The following is a 12350-nucleotide window of genomic DNA, read 5'->3' as shown; positions in this document are numbered from 1 at the left end:
TGATGCTTGGTAACCAGGCAAAGGAGCAGGGCATCCTGAGGAGGAAAAGCCCAAATGTGAGAAGACTCCTGGAAGAAAACGCAGCTATGATCAGAAATCTCAGCCACTGTTTGATCGCCAGAAAACGCGGAGGGGAAGAAATAGTCGCCTTCAAAGGATGCAGCCAGGTACCTAAGCAATTGATACCATGTTGGAGTATGCACAGGTGGAAGCATAGACAAAACAAGAGAGAGAAGAGGGAGCAAAGGAGAGAGCTTGTGGACAAGATCACCTTTTATAGCATGCAGCTTTACAACGGCAATAACCAGCAAGGAAGTGTTGAGCTTGTGCTTGGGATGGGATTACATCAAGTGAATATGTGAGGCCCCTTTTATAGTGAAGGAAGTGAGCTGGCCGACTGCTCACAACTTCTAACAAAAAACGTAGGCACCAAAGCTGAAGCACAGCACCCTACAAGAAAAACGCAGCCACCAATGTGAAAAACACAGCAGCCAAAGGAAAACGCAGCCACTAAAAGGTGAGGAAGATGCAGCCGCCTGGAAATTTGCACAAAACGCAGCACGCTACTGCATATGTAGCAAAAATGCAAGACTTCTTCTGCTCCCAAAAACGATGAACTTCTTGCAGAAAGGAAACTCACCGCCGCCACTTTGAAGTGCCGGTCGCCTAAGCAAGTGATACCATGATAAAGATGCAGAGCGCGGAAGCAAAACATAGACGAGAGGGAGAGCAAAGGAGAAAGAGAGAGAGATGTCACACAATGAACACCATGTTATGTAGCAAGAGGCTTTTACAATGGCAATATCAGCCAATAAATGGTGTAAAACATTTGCCTGTCAATAGGTTAGATGGATGACAAGTGAACATGGGAGGGCCCCTTCTATAGTGATGCTGGGAAGTTGGCCGACTGCCCCACGACCTACTAAAGAGGAGAATAAATGGATAAAACCTCATAAATAGGTATTCCCCAAATACACTGAGATGCACAATTTCTAACAGCTGGTACCTTATTGGAGGATCCGGTAAGCTATCCTTTGAGCCTGCAGCTAGACCAACACCTAACTTAGCCCCTGGCATTCCATACAATCAGTGCCCACCTTCCTGGTGTAAGGCTTGAGCATAGCCCTGGCCTAATCTGGGTCCCTGGTTCCCTGGGCTACCACCTCTTGAAGCCCATAAAAAGAGCCTATGTTTCACTTATATAGCTTTGGGTCTAACAGTAAATGAAGCCACTGTTAGTACTTCTGCCTAGCAAGTTAATTAATGACATTTGAGACATGTTTAATCCTTGAGTACTAGCCAAACCTCAACATTGAATGCCAGCTACTGATTGTTGAGACATGTTTAATCCTTGAGTACTAGCCAAACCTCAACATTAAATGCCAGCTACTGTTAGTACTTCTCCCTACCAAGTTACCCTAGTACTTAACCAACCTCACCCACAAACATACTCACATACATCGCGCAAGCAAACAACCTGGATGTCCATCCACATTACAAATGACAGCTGTGAAGCCTCATGATCCAAGACTGCAGTAAACCCATGACACAGCTAGATTCACATTTCTGAAGCAAAACAGAATGCAACTAGGACAAGTCTCACAGTGCTGCTAGGGCTTAAGTGATCCTTATTGATATGAACCTCTGACCTCGGACCAAGAATTCCCTTTCAAAAGCCCACCATTCATGTTGTGTTATGGTCTGGTGGTCTAACCATGTCGTGGAAATATCTAAAACTGTAAACTTTTGTTGAAAAGGAATTGAAAAGGAAATGCAAACCAGAGAAGATGATTAACTGCCAGTGGACCCTTGCCCAAAAGAATATTGTGCTACACTGCCCAGCAGGGGGCATAAGTTGAAAACCCCAACACTTGTGTGCGTACGTGGTTTGGTAGGCCCACACACACACACCCACCAATGGAAACTTCCTAAACTTAACAAAAACCAAAGTGTGGCCTTGACTCCATGAGAGTCTACTCACAAAGCTTCAAATCATCAACTCCATCATGCATAGCGTAGACTACATCGTATGGCATCCCCACTCACCTCATTAGCGCCCAAGAGCAAGTTTGTGTAGGTAGTTACACTAGGAGCACAACCAAGAAAGAAAGAAAAAAAGTTTTATTATCATCTAGGATCTATGAGACCAAAAGTGATACAATATGTGCATGAACTGACTGAAGCATGGAAAATCCTTTTTTTTTTTGAGAACCCGAAAGAGAACTCTTAGAAGTGTCAATCCTAATATATAGGCACGCACATGTGTGTGTGTGCGCGCGCGCGCGATCCAAAGGTACAAATTTTTATTTTTTATTTTTGCAGTAATCTATTCAAATACAGTAAACAGAATGCAATACAGCCAAGAATCCATCTAAATCAATATGAAGGGGTATGAAGGGGGGTTGGCTTCACCATCAACGTAGAGAAGCATCGTTGGTGCATGGTGTGAATCATCTTTGAAAGCACAGATACAACATCAGCCAAATCATCATTCAACCTCTTGTCCGTAGCAAAGGCATTGCTCACCTGCCCAAGTTCAACGACATATTTCGGTAAAGGAGCTCTGAGATATAAATAATACACAAACAAAAATATTCCGTAAGGTGAGTCAATGAAACAGTTTTCAGAGACACTAATGTTCTTTTTTTTATTTAATGGATTAGCTTAGGCTTAGCATGGAGGTATACGAATCACCCTCTTTACAACTTGCATGGCTGACTTATCATTCATACACCTTGGAAGGAGTAGGTAACCAAACACCACTTCCCTCATATAGATCCCGCAAAAAACAAATTACACAATTGTTGTACATGTTGCCTGGCATGCCCTAGCATTGTATAAAATGCAAACCACCAATTCAACAGGCTACTGCTCATTGCTTTGCTCCAGTCACCTCTTACCCAGGCCCTAATGTCTACCAGACGGCCTATTGACATCACACCCCTTTGGGTTTTTACCTTACATTCATCAGCCACTTCAGCTCTTTGCTAAACCCTCTAGATTTCCAGAATCCAAATACATATGTTCCCTTAGGGAATTCCATATTATAGGGCATGTGAGACTTCCTTTTACATCCTAAGAAAGTTTCAAACGCTTAACTTCTTCAAAGTTGAGCTCTATTCCGACCTATCCTTCCATTTCAACAAACTTCATATTCTAAATGACAAGCACATCTACTTGTCGTAGCCAAATTTGTTTTCGTTCATGTGAAAGATTAGGTGGTTCTATTAATTCAACAAAGGCTTCGTCACCTACCCCAATTTTCTTCTTCAGCAACTTACATGAAACACTTGACGCAATCTACATCCTTCTTGTAGTGTCACTTCATGGGCAACTTTTCCTAAAAACTATGAACACGCTAGGGCTTCATCATTATAGGCCCAAACTTTGATGTATTTTGTCCTTCTTATCAGGAAGATAGTCGTGGAGCTTTCTGTCAACCTATGTGTGTGTGCGCTTCCTTCATTCCATACCTGCACATTCTGTCTCTAACAGGAGCTCCATTCCAGCATTTGGTATCAGACAGATCTTTTGCTAGGCTTCTGCGCAGTTTCCATACTTCAGAGAAAAAAGTCTCAGGCGATGATACAAGGCCTATGTCTATACAACTAGCAACTCCTTAAGAGAGGTGTAGCTGTTGTAGCACCTGTTCTGCTTCACCATACCGCAGAGCAAAGGCAATGGGATGCTGGTGACTTTGACTGCCTTGTCCGTCAAGTGGGCAATTATACTACATATCATGTCTTGCAAGACATCAAGGAATCCTTGGGAAACTCTAGCCATGATGTATCAAGTTCAGAATGAGGCCATAATCATGTATTTGAAGTGACACCTGGATATTTTGTCCATGAATGAGGGTGATTCCACGACAGATCATCTTACAAAGATCAAGGATTGCAGTTAGCAAATGCCTGGTATTGATGAGGTCTTAGATAGCCGCAATTGGTGACTACCACCTTGAACTCCTTGCTTGAAACCTATCTAAATTTTGTGACCTCTCTCAACCTCTCTTTGAGAGGAGCTGCAGCTCCTACCACCTTAGAGTTTGGTGGGACTCCTCCTTCCTGATGAGGAGCAAACAAGGACAAATCTGTTGGCCTCGGGTGGTGGTTCAAAACAGGCTTTTGTGGCAAAAGACAAAGGCAAAGGCAAATATTCAGCCTCCGGTCCTAGTGGCAAGGAATCCACTAAGGCTGATTCTAAGAAGAAGGTGATGCATCCAAGGCACCCATAATTGCCACAAACCAAGTCACTACATTAATCAATGCAAGAAAAGGCTTGCAAATGAGGAGAAGAAAGGCTCAAGTAATGTAGTGTCAAATGCCTCTGAATCCAAGCCAGAGCAGCATGCAAGTCTTGTCATGACAAAGGATATGCAGGATTGGCCATTCTTGATTGTAGAGGAGATGGATGACACTCCCGATGTCATCTCTGCTTTCAGCCAAGATATGTCTCTTAGTGCTTCTACAAAGCACTTGATTTGGTACATAGACAGTGGTGCCACCAGACACATAACATTCAGCAGAGACATATTTAGTACCTTTAAACCCGTGGCAGGTGGTCAAACTTTGTCATGTGCAGACCATTCTTCTTACCAAATCAAGGGCACTAGATGCGTACCCTTGATTCGAATCTGCCCAATGGTAAGGAGAGTTGCATGAAAGATGTGCTTTATGTTCCAGGCATCAAGAAGAACTTGATTTCTATGCCTACAATAGCAAAGGAGGGTTTGGTGGTTGAATTCCGAGATGAGAAATGCTTGGTCAAAGATTCTGTGTCATGTGCAGATCATTCTTCTTACCAAATCAAGGGCACTAGTTGGTACCCTTGATTCGATTCTACCCAATGGTAAGGAAAGTTGCATGAAACATGGCGTTTTTTTTTTTAAACGGACTATGGATTTTTTTTTAAACGCTAAAATTGTTCTTTTCCCAGGTGACATGAAAGAAACGTGTTTCATATGTTTGAAACATTTACGAAACGTTTCATTTCATTCAGTTGCAATGAAACGTGTTTCATTGCAACTATGGTTCGAGGCATCAAGAACTTCTTGATTTCTATGCCTACGATAGCAAAGGAGGGTTTGGTGGTTGAATTCCGAGATGAGAAATGCTTGGCCAAAGATTCTGCTGATGTATATTAGGTCGTAGCAACTTGAACACCACATAATGGCTTTTATAGGTTGGACACCTACGAGAAGCAATCTACTCATGCATATGCTACAACTATGAACACTACAGCCATGCACTCAGCTGAGTTATCGCATGCTACATTTGGGTATGTAGACTTTGGCAGTTTAATACTTTTGCAAAAGCATAATAGGGTTGAAATTATGCTACCCTGGGAGGCACCAGTTGGTCATGTATGTGAGGGTTGCATATTGAGCGAAATGCATAGGAAACCACTCCTGAGAGATGGCTCAATTAGGGTATAGCTCATACATAGTGACATGTGTGGTCCCATGCGGACTTCATCTTTTGGGGGTTGCCTATAGTTTGTCAAATTTATTCATTACTCCAGGTTCACTAGGATTTACCCTATGAAGGTAAAATCTAAGGTATTTATGCACTTTCATGCATTATGTTGCAACGGTTAAGAATAAAACAAGGTGCAATGTCAAGACCCTCCACACAGACGCATGGAAGAGGGGGAGGGGGGGGGGATGGGAGGGGAGAGAGGGTACATGTCCAATGCTTTCAAAGCTTTCTTGCAAAGTAAGGAGTTTAAGCATCAAACTACACTTCTATGAAATGGTGTGATGTATGATCAATAAAGGCCAAGCGTTGCTACGCAAATTTTGGGCCGAGGCAATCTTGACTTCAACACATGTAGCTAACAGATGTCCTACATTTGAATCAAACTACACTTCTATGAAATGGTGTGATGTATGATCAATAAAGGCCAAGCGTTGCTACGCAAATTTTGGGCCAAGGCAATCTTGACTTCAACACATGTAGCTAACAAATGTCCTACATTTGAATCTTGGTATGATAGGAAGCCAAAGGTTGAGTATATGTGCATCTTTGGTTGCACGCCATATGCACTTGTGCCCGCAAAGATGAGAACCAAGCTTGATAACAAAGTTGTCAAATGTATTTTTATGGGATACAACACTCTAAGAGCAAGGGTTTAACCTGTCTCCTAACAAATCTTCATTGGTAGAGATGTTATTCTTGATGAAAAACAACCTCCGTCTCTCTACTTTAGATAAAGAAGATGATGTGCGCACAGAGGACATGTTTAGTCGTGGTTTTCCATACACTGAAAATTTGGATCAGCCTGTTAATTTTAAGCAAATACCTCATGATGTGCCTTTGGATGAGCCCGACTGTCACGTGCATCCCGCACTTGGATGCCACATAGACATATATGTACATAAGGTGCAGGACCTGGGGTGAAATTTTGGTCCCATGTGAGCCTAGTCCGGGACGAGTTAGCCAAGGTCCCACTCCAGTCGTCCGAAGTCAGGTGTGCATTGTCCTGCACATGCATCCAAGGTCAAGCGTGCATTGTCCTACACATGAAACAATGCCAATCCGCGTTGTGAGTCTCCCTTTGGAATGATGTCAGTGGTTCTGTGTATTTGGTATGATACTGGATGCCAGACCACTCTGTAGACAGTAAGGGTTTGCATATAGGAAAGTGACCAGCCCATAGGGCTACCCCAAGGACAGATATGTGGGCATGGGGGAGGTGTAGAACCCCACCCCCATAGGGGACGGGAAGGCCTTGGCTGTGCCCACCAACCATGGGATGGGCTGGAAGGGCTGTCGACCAGCCCTAGGGCCCCTGGACAGGCAGCCGACAGGGTACCCGTAACCCAACCCCTAGAGGGTTGTAGGCCAGGTGTGGGGTAGCCCACACAGGCTCCCCAGCAGCCAGAATCAGAGGCGCATGGTGGCCAGCACTTATTGGTGTGATGCGCAAGCTTTTTTAGCATTAAATGTTGAATGTTCAGGTCGTGAGGCATTTATAAACAGCCGCCTGGTTTTAAGCCAGCCGACCAGCACCCTAGAGGGGTATAAATACCCATAGCATATATTCAGTCCATTCATCTCATATTTCACCAAGTGCTGAAGCTGATCAAAGGGCCAGGACAGCCAAGGATAAGCTAACGTAGAAGGGGTGAAGGACTGAAGGTCCAAGGGCAGAGGATTCTCCTCAGCCAAGAAGGTTCAGGTTCAGTCTTTTATTTCAGTTTTGCATCATTCTAATAAAAGAAAATACACCATTCGTGGTGGAGGCCCTACAGAGGGTATTTGGGACCCAATACGGTGTCCTCTTCTCCCTCTCTCTCTCTCTCTCTCTATTTTTCTGCACATCTACATTCAGTTTTGTGTGTTAATTTTGTCGCGACAAGTGTGCTGTTTTTCTGAGCATTGAAGTTACCGATCTCCCCCGAAGCTTCCGCATGTTACAATGGTATCAGAGCCTACTTCAAGAGTAAAGATTCAGCAAGAAACCAGAAATTTTTTCTCGCTCGTGTGGTTGGTTTTCAAACTCCGGTGGACCACCCCTTTCGGAGTGACTCCTGTCCCTCGAAGGACGGTTGGTTTTCAGCCTCCGGAAGCCTCCAGAAGTCTCCCGCACACACAGCGGATGGTCAGATTGCGCTCCGATTGAAACGGCAATATTATTGGCCAAAGATGAGGCGAGATGTGTTTTCATATGTACAACACTGTGATATTTGTCAAAAGGTGAAAGCTCCTCGTGGGAAGAAGACAGGGTTGTTACAACCCTTACCAATTCCCGAGGAACCTTTCCAAGATATTTCGATGGATTTTGTCACGAATCTGCCTCCTAGTCCGGGTAAGCATAATACTCAGTGCTCAACTATAGTTAATAGATTTAGCAAATTTGTTATGCTTATTCCATGCAGGGTCAATGTGACCGCCGAGGATGTTGCCCAGTTGTTCATTCGGCATTGGTACCCGATTGGCGGGATTCCTAGGACCATAGTGTCAGACGAGATGCCAAGTTTATGAGTTATTTTTGGAGGGCATTGTTTGATAATTTTGATACTAAATTGAATTTTTCCAGTGCATTTCACCCACAGATAGACGGCCAAACAAAAATCTACAACCAATTGGACTTTGATGTGCTTAAGTGTTACGTCCACGATCAGCAAGGTAAGTGGGAATCATATTTGCCTTTAGTTCAAGCTGTTTTGAATGATTCTTTTTCTTCAACTATTGGCAGGACTCCATATAAGACAGCATTTGGAAGACCATTCTAGTCGCTATTGACCAAGACCTCGTCTTTAGTACCTGAAGCGAATAGATTGATAGAGTCTTACCAAGAGATTTTGGAGTCAGTAAAGGACACGTTGGCTAAAGCTCAAAAGGCCTACACTCGACAGGCCAATAAATACCGAAGGGATATGAAGTTTTTGGAAGGGGATTGGGTTTATCTTCGGATTATGAAGCAAAGGTTGAAACAGGTGGGCAAGCGATGCCCAAAGTTGTCTTTCAGGAGCTTCGGACCTTTTCCCATCCAAAGAAAGATTAACGAGGTTTCAATGAAGTTGAAGCTACCTCCGAGTTAGACTATGCACGATGTGTTCCACGTCAGTTGGTTAAAACCATATGGAGGTCCAATCCCTTCAGAAGTTAAAGACGAGACGGAACCAGATATCATTGATGAAGCTGAAGTTATGGTTCCAGAACAGATCCTTTTGCACCACTTCAAACATGGCTCAGGCCGAAGACAAAGACAGTTTCTCACAAAATTTCAAGACCGAGGGACCCATGAAGCGGTATGGCTTGACAAAGAGTTTTTCAACGACTATCCGGCGTTATTGACGGATTATTTGGAGGCTATGCAGCTTCCGTCAAGTAAAGCAAAAGGGGATGTCACATGCATCCCGCACTTGGATGCCACATAGACATACCTGTACAGAAGGTGCACGACCTGGGGTGGAAAACTGGTCCCATGTGAGCCCAGTCTGGGACGAGTCAGCCAAGGTCCCACTCCATTCGTCCAAGGTCAGGTGTGCATTGTCCTGCACATGCGTCCAAGGTCAAGTGTGCATTGTCCTGCACATGAAACAGTGCCAGTCCGCGTTGTGAGTCTCCCTCTAGAATGATGTTAGTGGTTCTATGTATCTGGTATGATACTGGATGCCAGACCACTCTGTACACAGTTAGGGTTTGCATATAGGAAAGGGGCCAGCCCATAGGGCTACCCAAAGGACAAATATGTGGGCATGGGGGGAGGCCTTGGCTGTGCCCACCAGCCATGAGATGGGCTGGAAGGGCTGTAGGCCAGCCCTAGGGCCCCTGGACAGGCAGCCGACAGGGTACCGTAACCCAACCCCTAGAGGGATGTAGGCCAGGTGTGGGGCAGCCCACACAGGCTGCCCAGCAGCCAGAATCAGAGGCACATGGTAACCAGCACTTATTGGTGTGATGCGCAAGCTTTTTTAGCATTAAATGTTGAATATTCAGGTTGTGAGGCATTTAAAAACAGCCGCCTGGTCTTAAGCCAGCCGACCAGCACCCTAGAAGGGGTATAAATACCCATAGCATATATTCAGTTCATTCATCTCATATTTCACCAAGTGCTGAAGCTGATCAGAGGGCCAGGACAGCCAAGGATAACCTAACGCAGAAGGGGTGAAGGATTGAAGGTCCAAGGGCAGAGGATTCTCCTCAGCCAAGAAGGTTCAGGTTCAGTCTTTTATTTCAGTTTTGCATCATTCTAATAAAAGAAAATACACCATTCGTGGTGGGGGCCCTACAGAGGGTATTCAGGACCCAATAGTGTGTCCTCTTCTCCCTCTCTCTCTCTCTCTATTTTTCTGCACATCTACATTCAGTTTGTGCGTTAATTACATCACGACATGTGTGCTGTTTTTCTGAGCATTGAAGTTACCGATCTCCCCCGAAGCTTCCGCATGTTACACCGACATGGCTCAGGATTTTGAGGATGTTGAAAAGAAAAAAGGGAAGCAATTGAAGAGGCCAAAATAGTCCCAAAATGGCTTCTTAGTACACTCCATAACAGCCATATGCAATGTAACTATTTGGTCCTCCATGCTCTTTTCTGATAATAAAACTCATGCCTGAACACATGGACAAGATGATGAACACATGGAAACAGGGTTCCTAAAGTTGGAATGGGAAAAAGCACTTGTTTGGGTCAAAAAGCAAGAAAAAGTAAAAGTCAAACTTTGTTGACCAAAAAGCTGAGGACACCGTTGGAAAGAGCTCGTTGAACTAAAAAAGCTATAAGCCGCTTTTTCAAAAAGCAACTCCAAGGCCAAAAAGCAAGGCGCTGAAGTTAAAATCAAGAAGTTTGTTTATTATTAAAATAAAAGCAAAAGCCAAGTGGTAAAAACAAAAGCAAAGCATGGTAAAAGCAAGCCCCCCTCAACTATTTAAAGAACCAAGCACCCTCTTGGTACAGAAGAAATCTTGAAGACTCATAGAGGAAGCACGTGTAGAACTCCTTGGGATAAGCAAGCTTCTTGTGTACTTCTACAGCCTCTAGGCAGCACCAACCACCACTTCTTCCCCCTGTGAAGAAGCGTCGCCGCCCAGAGCCGCCTGCCGCCGCCACCGCCCAAGGCCATCTTCGCCGCCGCCGCCGCCCCAAGGCCAACTTTTGCCACCTGCCACCGGCATCTCCACCGCTCCAAAACCGAAGTTTTTGCCTCCTGTTTGCTGGACTTTCTGTCACCTGTTGGTAGCCTCCGTTTGAAGTACCGCCACCTCTATTAGTGAAAGGATTGGATTGGGAAGAAAGAGCTTTTTGTGGATACTTGAGGACATCAGTCGGATGCTTTGGATTTTGGTACTAGCCCAGTGTAAGTTTCTTGCGGGTCATCCTCGAGGTGAGCTCGGCATCAGATATCTTGTGCCTCGTCATCGACACCTTTCTTTAATATTGTATTCATCTGTTGTATTGGTCCTGGCTTGGGAAAGCCTGTGGATTGTTCCTGAAATAAATTCCTAAAGAGGGGGCGGGGCCTGTTCCCCGCTCAGTGTGGTGTACCGTGTAAATCCCCTATTCCCATCTTGCTCTCCCCTTCTCTCTCTCTCTCTCTCTCTCTCTCTCTCTCTCTCTCTCTCTCTCTCTCTCTCTTGTACACATGGTTGCATATATTACTGTACGCTCTGTTGGGCTTACAGTGGTATCACAGCAGGATTTCTCTTGAAGAAATCTTTTATGGAGTAACAGAGCCATGTCGAGAGTTGAGGGAGACCAAGGGCCTCAAGAAGGGAATAACTTAGAAGACAACCTAGGACATCCAGAAGAGATCCAAGGCTGCCAGTCTATCTCTCATGAGACCGCAGTCATGACATCAACCGAATATCGAGAATTTCAAAAGTTCAAAAGGTATCTCCAAGATGAAGAGTTCCTACATTGGAGAGCCAAAAAGGAACAAGGCTACAATAGAGCTCAGATGTTCGAAGATTTTATCAAAGATCACACTACCGAAGCTGAAGGTGTGGAAGCTGCCAAAGCCTATCTACGAGGTAAAGGGGTTTCCTTTAAAGAAGAACCTAGAGTCACTCGATCCATCACTTATGGAGGACAGAGAGAAGTTTTCCCCAAACCCGTTTTCTCATATATAGCTTCTTCCGATCAAGCAAAAGAGAAGAAGGTAAAGGATCCTTCAACCGGCAAAGCAAACTTCAAACTAGGAGAGAAAAGCGTAAAGTTTGATACCTTCTATGGAAAGCAGGACACTCAAAAAGCTTTATCCTTCATCAAACAGTTTGACGCCGCCTTTGGAGGAGAAGACTTCTCCGAAAAGTCCAAACTACGCACAATTCGTATGCACTTGAAAGATGCCGCCTTGAATTGGTGGTTAAAGGTGGTCCAAGAAGGGACCGAGCCTACCTCATGGGCTGATTTCAAAACCATGTTCGACAAGAAGTTCCTTCCCGCTACCTTTGACGCAGATGTACAGAAGGAATGGGACGAGGTAAAGCAAAAAGCGAGAGAAAGTGTGGCAACATATCTTAATAACTTTTCAGCCGTCTCATTGAAGTTTATCTCATATACTTTCCCTATCCCACCATTGATGGAAATGCGAAAGTTTGTCAATGGATTGCAACCAAAGCTTTATCAAGCAGTCTATATGTTGGGACCTAAAACTTTGGAAGAAGCCCAAGATAAAGGTGTGCAAGCTAAAGCTCTACATATGCCTTGGATGGTGGATAAATCAAAGAATCAAAATCGAGACTCATCTCAAAGGAAGAAGTTTAGAGACCAATCCCCACCATCAAGAACCGAGTCACAAGAAAAGAACAATAGGAGAGGACAAACCTCCACCCTTTTGAAGAAAATTGTCTCTTAAGCAACTCGAAGAATATACCAAATAAGAGAAGTGTTTCCAATGT

General features: G+C 44.4%; 1 protein-coding gene across 2 annotated transcripts in view; it reads right to left on the bottom strand.

Annotated features, from left to right (window-relative positions):
- Positions 1-12350, bottom strand: part of LOC147618708 (Ubiquitin system component Cue protein) — a 93040-nt gene that overhangs the window by 37063 nt on the left and 43627 nt on the right. For both annotated transcript variants that reach the window (XM_086773740.1, XM_086773739.1), the window contains exon 5: positions 2413-2526. In XM_086773740.1, the coding sequence (XP_086629866.1) occupies positions 2413-2526 (114 nt within the window). The remainder of the gene's footprint in view (positions 1-2412; positions 2527-12350) is intronic.

The sequence above is a fragment of the Cibotium barometz genome, chromosome 34 (genome assembly GCF_041138505.1).
Source record: "Cibotium barometz isolate CiBa-2024 chromosome 34, ASM4113850v1, whole genome shotgun sequence".
Taxonomy (NCBI): Eukaryota; Viridiplantae; Streptophyta; class Polypodiopsida; order Cyatheales; family Cibotiaceae; genus Cibotium; species Cibotium barometz.
Note: the sequence above shows the minus strand (reverse complement) of the source record. Positions and strands in the feature narration are given on the sequence as shown.